Here is a 14,003-nt window from a genome sequence, read left to right on the forward strand (position 1 = left end):
AATGCTTATTTTTTAACCGAAAAATAAAAAGTTATTCAACTTCCTGTCCCGCCCCATCAAAACACATGAGAACTCGTGCACTTCTACGTGCACGCCAGATGCGCGATACACGACTCCTCATTCATCAACTCACCTGTCATTTGCGATCATGGAAGACACAGTAAGTAGACTAGCCCGTAATGAAGTTCAATAGTCTAGATAAATAAGCGTGGGGACGAGCCTCCCTTGTATCGCGCGTGCACAATCGGTGATTGACAGGCAGCAGAGCCCAGCTCGTAACCTGATAGGTTACCTTTTACCGGTCCGGTCTGCAATTTTGTAAACAAACCTGCTGGCTTTGGAGGGACCTAGAAGGAAATATAGGGGACCTAGAGAACTCTTTTTTTTTTGTATTGGGGTATTTAATGTACTACTTTCAGAATCCCCGGACAGTTCCAGGCATTATGCTTGAAAAAGAGTTGCAGACTGCAGCTTTAAATGACGCAGAATACTATCGCCCTCTGACAGAACCCATCTACCCACAGACAACCAAGAGAATCCAAAACATCTTGGAAAACCTCTTCAAACGGAAATTTATAAACAAATCACAGTTACAATTCCTACAAGGCGAACAACCACATAGACCACGCTACTTCTATCTCCTACCAAAAATCCATAAAGAACCCGAAAAATGGACAATTCCAAACAAAATCCCCGCAGGTCGCCCCATAGTCTCGGACTGCAGCAGCGAGTCCTACGGCTCGGCACTATTTCTGGACTACCATCTAAACCCACTGGCCAACCGTCATGACAGTTATATCAAGGACACACAAGATTTTCTACAGAAAATCACGGCCCTTAAACTCGAACCAAAGCGTATGCTCTTCACGGCAGACGTGGAGAGCCTCTACACCAACATAGAAACCGAAAAAGGCCTACAGGCCATCTCCGAATGCCTACAAAACAACCCAGACCCAACCCGACCAGATACACAAATCCTTGAACTCCTCAGAATCAACTTAGAATGCAACGACTTCTATTTTGATGAGAAATGGTATCTCCAGGTTAAAGGCACAGTCATGGGTAAGAGGTTCTCCCCAGCCTATGCCAACATCTATATGGCTAAATGGGAAAAGGACGCCTTCCTCAAATGTGACATACTCCCATTAGCCTACTATCGATACCTGGATGACATCTGGGGTATTTGGAACCACTCGCCGTCCGATTTTGAACATTTCATAAACACACTCAATCAACACCACCCATCCATCAAAATCAAACCAACCACCAGCCACGAATAAATCGATTTCCTCGATACAACTACCTTCAAAGGACCCGATTTCCACTTAACAGGGAAACTTGACCACAAACTCTTTGTTAAACCCACAGACACACATGCACTACTACACAGAGACAGTTTCCACCCCAAACATACCTTCTCGGGTATCGTTAAATCACAGCTACTACGATACGCACGAGTCTGCTCTCGTGAAGCGGACAAAGAGGAGGCCACAAACACACTCTTCAAAGCTCTCAAACACAGAGGGTACTCACGCCGAGCGCTTAGAAAGATCAAAAGTGACCACAACAAACCAAATAATAAGACCCCTGAACAAACACAACCAGAACAAACACAACAAATAATCCCACTAACCGGATTCTACTCCGGCCACACACTAAAAGTCCACCAAGAACTCAAAAACAACTTTAAAAGGAAGCAACAGATCCACCCACCACTCCAAAAACTGAGAGTTATATCAGCCTTCAAAAGGAACCCAAGCCTACAAGACCTACTTGTCAGATCAAAATTCACTTCCGAACGAAAAAAGACACAACTAAACCACCAGATAGGAGAAACTACCATCCGAAGCACCAAAAACAACAAAAGATGGCCCATCCAACCTATAATCACAAACAACACCAAAAACATCATCTACCTGATTTGGTGTAACAAATGCAAAAAACAATACATAGGGGAAACAGGACATTCCCTAACAACACGGTTACATGCTCACACACACAACATCGAAAAAAACAGAAAATCTGACACACCGTTGGTCCAACACTTCCAACAACACAAAATAGAGAACCTAAAGGCCAAACCAATTCAACACAATCCCCAATGGTCACAGGAAACAAGGAGAAAACAAGAACGCATCTGGATCTACCGACTCCAGTGCAAATTCCCAGATGGACTAAACACTAGATTTGACACTTAAAAACTTAAAAATGCCAAACCAACAACTTCAAAATAGAAGTATCTATCAACCCCTACCTGAATCCCCACATACTAGTCCTTAATTCAACATTAAACCCTTATCTTCACCTTATCCCCGACCTTAACCAACCCTAAATCCAACCCCTACCTCAACCCTAACCTTAACCTTTACCCTAACTAGTCCTCCATCCAACCCCAAAACTTAACTCTAACCACAACCTTAATACTTAATCCAACCAACCCTAATTCCAACCCCCACCTTAACCCTGAACCCTAACTCCTGCTAAATCCTACAACCAACCCCAACCTTAGCCCTAACTTCAAACAGTACCTAATCCAAACCTAAAGGGTTAACCCTAACCAACCCTTAACCCAACACCCACCTTAACCCTAACCTTTAACCCTAAAACTTTAAACGAGCCTAAATCCAAACCCTAACGTTAACTAGGCCCAACACCAACCCTTACCTTTACCTTCACCCTAACTAGACCTCATTCCTACCCCTAAAACTCAACCCTAACCTACACCTGAACCCCTACCTTAACCAAACCTAATTCCTACCCTACCATTACCTTAAAACCCTAACTCTAACTAATCACATAACCAACCCTAAACCCCAACCAACCCTAACCAACCCTAAATCCAACCCCTACCTTTACCCTTAACCCTAACCTTAACTAGTCCCAACACCAACCCTAAACTTAACCCTAACCAACCCCAACTAACCCTAACCCTTACCCTAACCCTAACCAACCCTAAACCTAACCTTAACCAATCCTAACTAACCCTAACCCTTACCCTAACCCTAACCCCAACCCTAACCAACCCTAACCAACCCTAACTAACCCTAACCCTAACCAACCCTAAACTTAACCCTAACCACTCACGAGCAAACCCCTGAAGAAGCAACTTTGATTGCGAAACGTCGGGAAACCACTCTTCTGTGTAAGAAGTTAAACCTTTTTAAATTTGTTTTTAAGCCCTCCCCCCGGAGAGGTTTTAATTCAAATTCTTAAATTCTTTTAATTCATTAAAACGGTTTCTTATTATTGTATTGATTATTCCTTGTTAAATTTTAATTAGAGTAATAAAGTTTGTTTTAACCCATCATGGAGGGCTCTACCACTAATAACATTACCGGCTAAGACTTTGTGCAACTAACAGGAAAACTCCTAACAAAGCACCCAACCAGGCTAACCCAGGACCAACAGCCTCCGGGACATAAGGCTTACTGTTCCACAAGGGAGGGCTTTTCCACCCCCTCCCTTTATCCCTGGCAGAACCATATCTCAAGGGACACCAGGCTTCTTTTGGGAGGTACGTAGCTGATCCAGGATCCATTCCACCGGATTAACTTGGATACCTACCCTTCCTGACCCAGGACAACACCCTCCAGCCACCAGGTAAGAGCCCTCCACATGCATGGCCTCCAATAGGTTGCACCCTACACAGAGGAGTGGAGCTCGTGATGGCTCCACACACACACATACACCAACAATTTCTTCCAACAACATACCACCACCCCTTATGGGTACCTACATACGACCCACCTTCCGTAGCTCACTCAATACTATTCAGGAACACACAATTCACACTCCAGTACTGAATCATCCACCAGATCCAGACACTAGACTTGCTAGCAAACATTATTTCAAACTTATCCAAGCCACGCACCATAAACACATAATGGACATGGCAATTTCCACCGGCAACTTCCCACCCGGGATGCTTCGCCAAGTCTCACGTCTCACGGACTTCATCAAGCCCGCTATACCTACAGTTGAAACCCGTAACAAAATACAGGCAAACACAACACAATGGATGCACAACACAATTAACATTCTAGAGCAACATTACAAGCACACATTGGACACTACTTTAACCATTCCCTTCAACCCTACAGCATTGCAGATAGCCACCGGTTGGGCCAGAAAGCGTTATGGCTCCAGGTTAACAACGGTCACACTACAGGTAATTCAAAACAGGTTACAACCACCCCGGACTGCTACTTGGACCGTTCCGCCACCTACTACAATTACCACCCTGCCCACTGCAGATTACCCCCCTTTGCCCAGACCCTCAGCTCCCTCCAAACTCTCCCTATACCTGGGCAAACGAGTCTCCCTTGTAGAACAGATCCAACAACAATCCCCATCTCACCCATTACAACCTACCCCTACTACAGTTCCCACTACTCATGACACCTCCACCTTGAGAGGTCCCACCCGACTACAGTTAACTAGAGCCACTACTACACCACTGTTGAAGCATGACCCCAGACCCAATTTACTTCACTCCACACAACGAGACCCCCCGGACCCACCAACCTCTACTCCACGACCACAACCAATCAGGACAGTCACTTGGGGTCCCTCTCCCAACAAACTTGGGACCCCTAATTCCATCATTTCCCCTATCCCCTGCCCACCCCATCCAGTACAGACCCCTACCAGAATCTCCGACCCCTCCCCCCGACCTCACGACCCGGAATTACAGACCATCACTCTTAGTACTCACTCTAACGTCTCTACCCATATTCCTGACTTTCTTTCCCCTTTATCCCCACAGGCAGCCTCTGCTGGTGCGGAGGAGGATCGGGCGGAACAGCCGGCCCCCCGGGACCACAAATCAGGGATACTTATGATGAAGGGTTCACATAATGTCGATCATGACAATAAAGAGACCCATCCTGAATTATCCCCTAAGACCAACTGTGGCTCTCGGGGGGCTGGGCTGTCGAGCCGGATCCTCCAAGGCACCACCAGAACCACGGCCACAATACACCACTACCCCTCCTCACCTCCACTTCTGTCTTCCCAGCCCATCTATGCACACACCTCCCCTCGTTCTATAACCTCCCCCCTCCACTCTGGAGGGGAGGAACCCCTGCCCATTCAGTCAACTAAAGGTTATACCCCCCCTTGCCATACATCCTCCCCCCTCCACTCTGGAGGGGAGGAACCCTCTCTCACCACTATCTCTCTCCCCAACGTCAATCCCGCCCTCCCCACAGACCCCCTCCCTCCCCCCCTACTTACCACTACCCCCCCCACCATCCCTCTGACCACCAATTCCACCAATCTATCTTCCACCTACAGACCCACTTATCATCTGGCCCGACCCACCCGTAAAATCCAAGACTGGTTCATCAAGTGCAAAAAACCAATAATGATTATAGGAGACTCTAATATCAATCGTATCCCCCCACACAATAACCCACAAATTCAACTTGACAGTTACCCTGGAGCCAACGCATACCATCTCCTTAAGGTGTGCGAGAAGACTCCCCCCCAACCTAACGCCAAGATAGTGATTATCTCGATCGGGATCAACAATAAGGATCAAGACCCCAGGCAGACCACCATCAAACAATTAAAAACTCTTTTCCGTGTAGCTAAGTCGACTTTCCCCAATGCTGATATTTATTTTCCGGTTCTTAATTATTCCCCTCACCTCACACCCACACAACAAAGTAACCTTAAATTCATTAATAATACCATGGTCACACACTTCCCATTTCTCACAGAAATCCCTCATGATCTATTTCAAACAGGAAAGGACCACATTCATTGGACCACCACCACTGCCGCCGCAATTTTTGAAAACTGGTGCCAACTATTAAATTTACACTAACACAGAAACCTAACCCGGATCATTCCTCACTTGCACCCCCTTCACAATTTAAGGACCTGGGGTGGGACTCCCCCTCCAATATCCTTAACTTGGCCACCCTCTTTACCCCATCCACCATACAGATATCCCTTCTGGAGAGGGGACTCTCCTTCATCCCACGCCCCTCCAAACTAGACCAGGAGGAACTTCATAGGGACCTACACATTTTTCACAGGAGATTAAAATTACTTGACTATTTTCACCCGGACACAAACTACCAACACACCCCATTTATACACCGCTCACACTGGGAACCAGACGATGCCAGACTCCACCATCAAACCCTGAATATTATTCAAACCAACAGACGGGCCCTTCAGCGTTATCGGCTCCCGACGGATGTCCCAGACAACCTGTCGGGAGCCGAACGCAGGGCCCTCACAGTACTTACCAATAACCAAAATATCATCATCAAACCCGCCGACAAAGGTTCCAAGATAGTCATAATGGATAGACAACAATACCTCATAGAAGCCCACAGACAACTTCAAAATGATAAATATTATAGACCCTTAGATACCTCCATTCAACTACAAACCCAGACAGAACTCCGGCACATAATTCAAACACTCAGAAATAAAAAATACATTTCGGCAAAACAAACAGACTTTTTATTTGGACCCGACCACCCACGACCCCGTTATTTTTATTTACTGCCAAAAATTCACAAAGACCCATCCACCTGGACTATTCCCTATGAGGTTCCTCCTGGCAGACCCATAGTCTCGGACTGCAACAGTGCCACCTATAACATTTCACGCTATATTGATCACTTTTTAGGTCCCCTCTCCACCCTACACCCCAGCTACATCCGTGACACTTATCATTTTCTGGAAACTATAAGGCCCATGGTTGTCCCCCATTCTGCACTACTATTCACAATAGACATTGACAGTTTATACACAAATATCCACACCCAACTAGGTCTTCAAACCCTCTCCACCATTTTCCAGAACCACCCAGATCCCAAAAGACCGGACCAGGAACTTCTACAACTCATTTCACTTTGCCTCAACAATAATGATTTTGTCTTCAATAACCAGTTTTATTTACAGATAAATGGGACGGCCATGGGCCAAAGATTTGCCCCATCTTATGCAAACCTTTACCTGAGCGAGTGGGAGCGAGAGGCCCTCCAAAAGTGTCCCCTACAACCCACAATCTACCTCAGATACCTGGATGACATATTTGGAATTTGGCCCCACGATCCCTCCACATTTCCTGAATTTATTCATATCCTTAATAACCATCATCCCTCTATTACAGTTAAACACACAATAAGTTCAACTCCTATAAACTTCTTAGATACTACAGTTTTTCTCAGGCCATTCAACACAACCCAACAATCATTATATACTACAGTCTATTTCAAACCTACGGACACACACGCTTTACTCCATAAATCTAGCTACCACCCCAAACATACATATCGAGGCATTATAAAATCACAAATCATCAGATTTTACCGTATCTGCACAGACATCTCAGACTTTCACCTAGCCACCAGCACCCTTTTCAAAAGTCTCCGTACTAGAGGCTACTCAAAACGATTCCTCCGTACTATAAAATGGGACACTTTGGCTTCTCTCGCCCCCACTCGCTCATCATCTCCTCCCCCTCCCCACCCTAATCCCCCATCCCAGGTCCTTGGATCCAGGCCGTCTCTAAGCCCTTCTCTCCAATTGACCCTCCCACCCTGCCCCAATCATGACCCTTTACCCCAGAATTTCCCTACCAACCTTTACCCCAACCCTACTGATGGGCTTTCCTCATCACCCTTCCTCGACCTTAACCCTTACCCTTTCCCCTACCCTAACCAGGGTCTGTATCCCTTTCCTTCCCCTTCCCCTAACCCCAACCCCAACCCTAACCCTATCCCTCCCTCCCTCCCTAACCCTAACCCCTTCTCTAAACCTAACCCTTTCCCTAAGCCTAACCCTAACCCCTTTCCTAACCCCAACCCTCTCCCTTTCCCTAAACCTAACCCTAACCCTCTCCCTAACCCTAACCCTAACCCCTTTTCTAACCCTAACCCTAACCCTAACCTCTTTCCTAACCCTAACCCTCTCCCTTTCCCTAAACCTAACCCCAACCCCAACCCTAACCCTTACCCTAACCCTAACCCTAACCCTGAATCTCTTCCTTTCCCTAACCCTAACTCTTTCCCTAACCCTAACCCTAACCCCTCTCCAAACCTTAACCCTTACCCTTTCCCCAACCCTAACCCTAACCTTTACCCTAACTCTAATCCCCTTCCTAACCCCAATCCCAACCCCCTTCCCAATCCTAACCCAAATCCCAACTCTATCCCTTACCCTAACTCTAACCCTAACCGACTCCCCTACCCGAACCAGGGTCAGTATCCTCTCCCTCCCCTCCAAACCAATCCCTTGGACGGAGACGGCCTGGACCCACCTCATACATATACACATGAACACACATACCCTACACCACACACACCTTCCTCACCACCACATCTCATACCGTTTGTCTCCACCTTCTCACACCAAATTACTGGATTACACAAACTAATAAAACACAACTTCTCCAGATTACAGCTCCAACACCCCATTTTCAAGAACCACCGTATCATATCAGCCTATAGAAAACACAAGAGCCTCCAATCCATTCTCACCAGATCCAAATACTCAGATCACAGACCCACACCCCAACTCAAACATAACCACTATTACAAGAATAGGAAATTCATTTATAACCCACACCTTGACACAGCTTTCCCCATCCTAGGCTCCTTATCCATTACCACCACCAACGCAGTTTACATTATTACATGCACACTCTGTCACAAACACTACATTGGTGAGACAAAACACTCAATTCACACCCGCCTCTCTCAACACCTTTATAATATTGGGGAAGGTCGACTCCACACCCCTCTGGTTCAACACTTTCAAGCCCATTCATCCACTTACCTGGTCATATCCGGTCTACAAAATAACGACCGCTGGACTTGTGGGCAGAGGAAGAGAGCGGAGAAAATTTGGATTCACAGGCTTGGGACGACCGTGCCGGGAGGACTCAACGATATATGATAGCCCACTCCTGTGGCACCTCCTGGCGCGGTCCTCCCAGGCCTGGGCCTGAATTTTAAGTGACCACACGGATCCCAACATTTTAACCGACGATATGGCAGAGGGGTTAGAGCCCCGGGTCTGCCCACGGGTGGACCGGGGTTCGATTCCCCTCCGGAACACGATGTTTTAATTTTTAATTTATAATTATATTTGTGTATTTATTAACTCAATCTTAAATTATTTATTTATCTATTTATCTATTAATTGATTTAATTTACATTTTTGGTTAGGAATAGGGGACCCTTTGTTACTAACTTTTATTATCTCTTTATCGTGTGTTTTTACTGTGTGGTTATTAGCACTTTTTACTATTGGCACTTTGGTCTGCACTTTATTAATCCAAGCACTTATGGGTCCCCTACCCCTCCCCTTTGTTTGCTTTCCATTATTATTTGTTCTAAAATAAAAATAATTTTTTTAATAATTTTATTTCTTGGGATCCATGTGGCCCTGGCCGGGGGTGGATCCGGCACTGCGGCCCCCCCCAGGGGCTGCGGCTGTTGGACCACACCCCGGCTCTTGATAGATTTGACCCCTGCAGGCCCCTCTCTTCCTCTGCCCAGGTGCTCTGCCTGGGGATCGAACCCGTTCCTCTGGTGGGGGAGCACACCTTTTTACTTTTTCACCATCTTTCCTCACAGTACAGTTGGCCAGCGCATATAAGTTTAACCCAAACCCATAACCCTAACCCCAACCCCAACCCTAACCCCAACCCTAACCAACCCTAACCATCCCTAACTAACCCTAACCCTAACCAACCCTAAACTTAACCCTAACCAATTCTAACTAACCTTACCCTCACCCTAACCCTAACCCTAACCCTAACCAACCCTAAATTTAACCCTAACCAACACTAACTAACCCTTACCCTAACCCCAACCCTAACCCTAACCAATTCTAACTAACCTTACCCTCACCCTAACCCTAACCCTAATCTAACCCTAACCAATCCTAACTAACCCTAACCCTTACCCTAACCCTAACCCTAACCAACCCTAACTAACCCTTACCCTAATCCTAACCTTAACCAACCCTAACCAACCACAACCCCAACTTTACCTTAACCTTAACCTTAACTAGTCCTCAACCCAAACCTAAAACTTAACCCTAACCTCAACCTTCATCCTTACCTTAACCAACCCTAATTCTAAACCTCAATTTAACCCTAACTCTAACCAACACTAACCCTAACCTTAACTCTTAACCTAACCAATCCTACCTTAACCCTAAACCTTCACCAATCCTAAATCCAACCCTAATTTTAACCAACACTAAAACCAACCCGGTACTTTACCCTAACCCCTACCCTTACCCGAACCAATCTTAATCCCAACCTCTACTTAACCCTAATCTTAACCTTAAACATAACTAATCTTAACCAAATCTCTTACCTCAGCCCCCACTTAACCCGCATAACATCCAGTCCCTGGAACTGAACCTACCCCAACCTATCCTGATCCTCAATACACAAATCCTAAACAGATAACAATAAACCCCAGAATACACCCCTAATATCCACCTCTCTACTCTCACCTCTACACTACCTTTCCCCCCCCACCCTCTTCTTTCTCCCCCCGCAACACACAACACACACTGATACGGACCCTGAGTCCATTGCAACCACATTACAACATAAACTCAAAAATGCACGGAGTTTCCCACGGCCTCCTGAGTCACTCCAAGACCATCTCAGCCCACGCAGCAACCATCAGCCGGGTCATGAGTTGACAGTGCACCTCCCCTAGTCCTATCTCAAACTCCGGTGACCGTACAGGAGACAGAACTGGAAAGTTACGTAGGAGGGGGCTACTGAGCTTAACCCTAACACCTAACCCTCACCCCGACCCTGACACTGACCCTGACCCTAACCCCGACCCTGACCCTCACCCTGACCCTATCCCCGACCCCAACCCCAACCCTGACCCTAACCCTGACACTAACCCTAACCCCAACCCTGACCCTAACCCTGACACTAACCCTAACCCTAACCCTGACACTAACCCTAACCCCAACCCTGACCCTAACCCTGACACTAACCCTAACCCTCACCCCGACCCTGCCCCAGACAGATTGAACCATGTGCATCACGTCATGTCAGGTGAAATAATGCAAGAATCAACAGTTTGTTGTTCCTCTGCCAGGAATAGAGCTCAGCTCTCCTCTGAGCCCATTCCACAGCTTTCCTTTATTCAGGACACAGTTCATACACGTTCAACTGCAGAGAATCCTGCTGCTCACCAGACAGCAAACAGAGGGAAAAACAGCATCTGACCCTAAGAGTGGAGACCCTGGGACCCAAGGAAAGGTGGCACTCTGTCAGCAGGGTGCAAAGAATGCTGACTGAGCTGATGGGTGGGACGCTCTGCTCCCATCAGACCAACTTTAAGCAACATTATTATCTGATCAGCTCACACCTGAGCTCCGGCTCCCCTTTAAAGGTTTAATAAAAAAGCAAACTGCCCCTTTAAGACTCTATGCAACACACATCTGCATGAACCCGAAACCCAACGACAGCATGACTCAGAAAAACAGAAAAACACGTTCAGCATCCCATCCACACACAAAACAGCATATTTATGAGCCATCACAGGGTGGAGCGCGTCCAACCACACCCGGAAACCGGGCGTGTGCTCTCACTGCCATCCACAGCTCATTGGTGAGCCTGCAGTTTGCTGAGATTCTACACTGCAGTGCCTGTGGTGGGAGGGGCTGTGGAGGATAAAGAACAGGAACACAAAGAAAAGGACCACGTAGTCTAAAGAAAATACAGGAACCGAAATAAGCCCTCAGAGCGGTCAGAGTTCAGTCTGAGAGCTGGGGGCAGCAGCTCAGGGCAGCAGCTCAGGGCAGCAGCTCAGGAAGGGCCTGCAGGAGCTCCATGGCCCTCTCTAACAGAGGAGCTAACATCTGCTTTAAGTCGGAAATCCACACATGGAATTCCTCTGGAGTGTTAGCATTAAGCATCTTCAGGATCTGGCCCCACAGAAGGTCTGGATCTGCAACGACACACAATCGTAGCAGGGTTTTAGCCAGAGGAACCAGACTTGGACTTCTGTGCTAGCAGGCAGGGTTAGAGATGCGAGCTAACCTCAGGCTCAGGGTTAGCTAGCGAGCGAGCTAACAGGCTCAGGGTTTAGCTAGCTAGCGAGCTAAGGCTCAGACTAACCTTCCCCACCTCCTGAGTCTGACACTTGAACTGGGAGGATCGGTTTGACTTTTAAAGTCAGAGAGCATCAGCTTCCCTGTGGACTCACTGGATGCTCTAACAGAAGGCTAATTAAATCCACTCAACGCCTGAAAGCCTTTTTACGCTGCCATGATCAAAGTGAACCTTTCCAGGGATCCTTTCCATCACAACTCTACAGCCAGCACTGCACCAGACAGAAGAGGGCTGCAGCTCTCTGAAGCTTGGCTACAGTAAACCCGGCCACACCATCAGACCTCCTCCTGCCGTTTCACAGAGCAGAACACAGCTCCACCTCCCCACGATGACACCAGGCTGCAGCAACACCACCATGACACACCGAGCCGGACCAAAACACGCCCACCACACGGTAGCCCACCACACGGTAGCCCACCACCAGCGTGAGGAAGAAAACCACCAGCTGCTGGGTGTGAGCCCACAGCAGAAGCTGTGAGACAGGACATCCCAACAGAGAGTCAGGAAGGAAAGGAGGGCCCGACGCACTCCCACTTCACTCCTGTGGGTTCACTTCTGTGGGTTCCTGGTCAGAGGAAGCTCATGTCAGAGTGCAGAAGCTGTGAGACTCACCTTGAGGCTGATCAACGGGACCTGGGGGGGGGGGCACAGGGGAGGTCAGTCTTCATGTTAATGATCAGAGCCCATACTGCTAACATCTTCCAACAACTATTCATCACGCAGGCTCATCATCTTAGCTCAGCAAACAATTAGCCTTTAACCTTTTAAAAACAGCTTTTATTCCCCCGTTACTGCCTAAAGGAGAGCAGAGAGCAGAGTCTAACGGGGAAGTTAGAAGTGAGTAACCCCAGAGGACGTACCGTCAGGATCCCGGCCAGGGTCTGATGCACGGCCTGCAGGCAAAAGGAGAAGGAACATGCTCAAGTTAGACACCATGTGACACTTTTCTACTTTCTACTTCTCCAAAGCTGGAGGGCTGTGGCTTTCCATCTCCCTCTTTGTTTGGTCCAAGACCAAATCCTATTTTTGGATCCTATTTCTAAAGTGCATTGAAAAATTTAAAAAAAAAATTTAAAAAATAAATAAAAATAAAAAAGTTTCAGTGCAATCTGTTGGTTTCCTTAGGTAGGAAATTGTTTTTGAATTGGCTCTATATGAACGAATTGGATTCTTTTATGAATAATTATGATTACAATTAATTGAATTCCAATTGGCTTGAATTGGACTTTATAATCTAAGTGCCTTGAGATGACATTTGTTGTATTTGGCGCTATATAAATAAAAATGAATTAAATTGAATTGAAATGACTGAAATCCATCCATCATCTTCCTCTTATCTGAGGTCGGGTCTCAGAACCAGCAGGTACCCCTCTCCCCCTCTCCAGCTCCTCCTGGGGGTCCTGAAGTGTTCCCAGGTCAGATGGGATATATGATCCCTCCAGTGAGTTCTGGTTCTGACCCGGGGCCTCCTAACCAGGAGGCATCCTAACAGATGAACCCCCTCAGCTGACTCCTTTCTATGTGGAGGAGCAGCGGTTCTACTCCCAGCTCCCTCTGGACGCTGGAGCTCCTCCCCCTATTTCTAAGGCTGAGCCCCGCCCCCCAGACGGTGGAGCTCCTCCCCATATCTTTAAGGCTGAGCCCCGCCCCCCTCTGGAGGAAACTCATTTCAGCCGCTCGTATCATTCTTTGGGTGGCAGACCTGTGGGCACAGGGAGGGTTCTATGGTTTCTGGGTTAATGTGATCCAGCAGCAGTTGTGCAGCAACTTGTGATTCCCACACATCAATAGCGGAGCAATGACTCCGACTGGAAGCTTGCTTAGGTTTCACTACTCAGAGGGTGGTAGTATCAGCTGTAGCTAATTTACTGAGGGAGGG

The 14,003-nt window shown here is 47.2% G+C and overlaps 1 protein-coding gene across 13 annotated transcripts in view; it reads right to left on the minus strand.

Annotated features, from left to right (window-relative positions):
* The window catches only part of LOC142391928 (uncharacterized), a 100,450-nt gene that overhangs the window by 52,273 nt on the left and 34,174 nt on the right, over positions 1 to 14,003 (minus strand). For 12 of the 13 annotated variants that reach the window (XM_075478113.1, XM_075478111.1, XM_075478120.1 and 9 more), the window contains 2 exons: positions 12,985 to 13,017; positions 12,737 to 12,757 (listed from right to left, as the gene is read on the minus strand). In XM_075478113.1, coding sequence (XP_075334228.1) covers positions 12,737 to 12,757; positions 12,985 to 13,017 — 54 coding nt within the window. The remainder of the gene's footprint in view (positions 1 to 12,736; positions 12,758 to 12,984; positions 13,018 to 14,003) is intronic. The other variant, XM_075478108.1, reaches the window with a different exon arrangement.

Source organism: Odontesthes bonariensis, chromosome 11 (genome assembly GCF_027942865.1).
Source record: "Odontesthes bonariensis isolate fOdoBon6 chromosome 11, fOdoBon6.hap1, whole genome shotgun sequence".
In the NCBI taxonomy this organism is placed as follows: Eukaryota; Metazoa; Chordata; class Actinopteri; order Atheriniformes; family Atherinopsidae; genus Odontesthes; species Odontesthes bonariensis.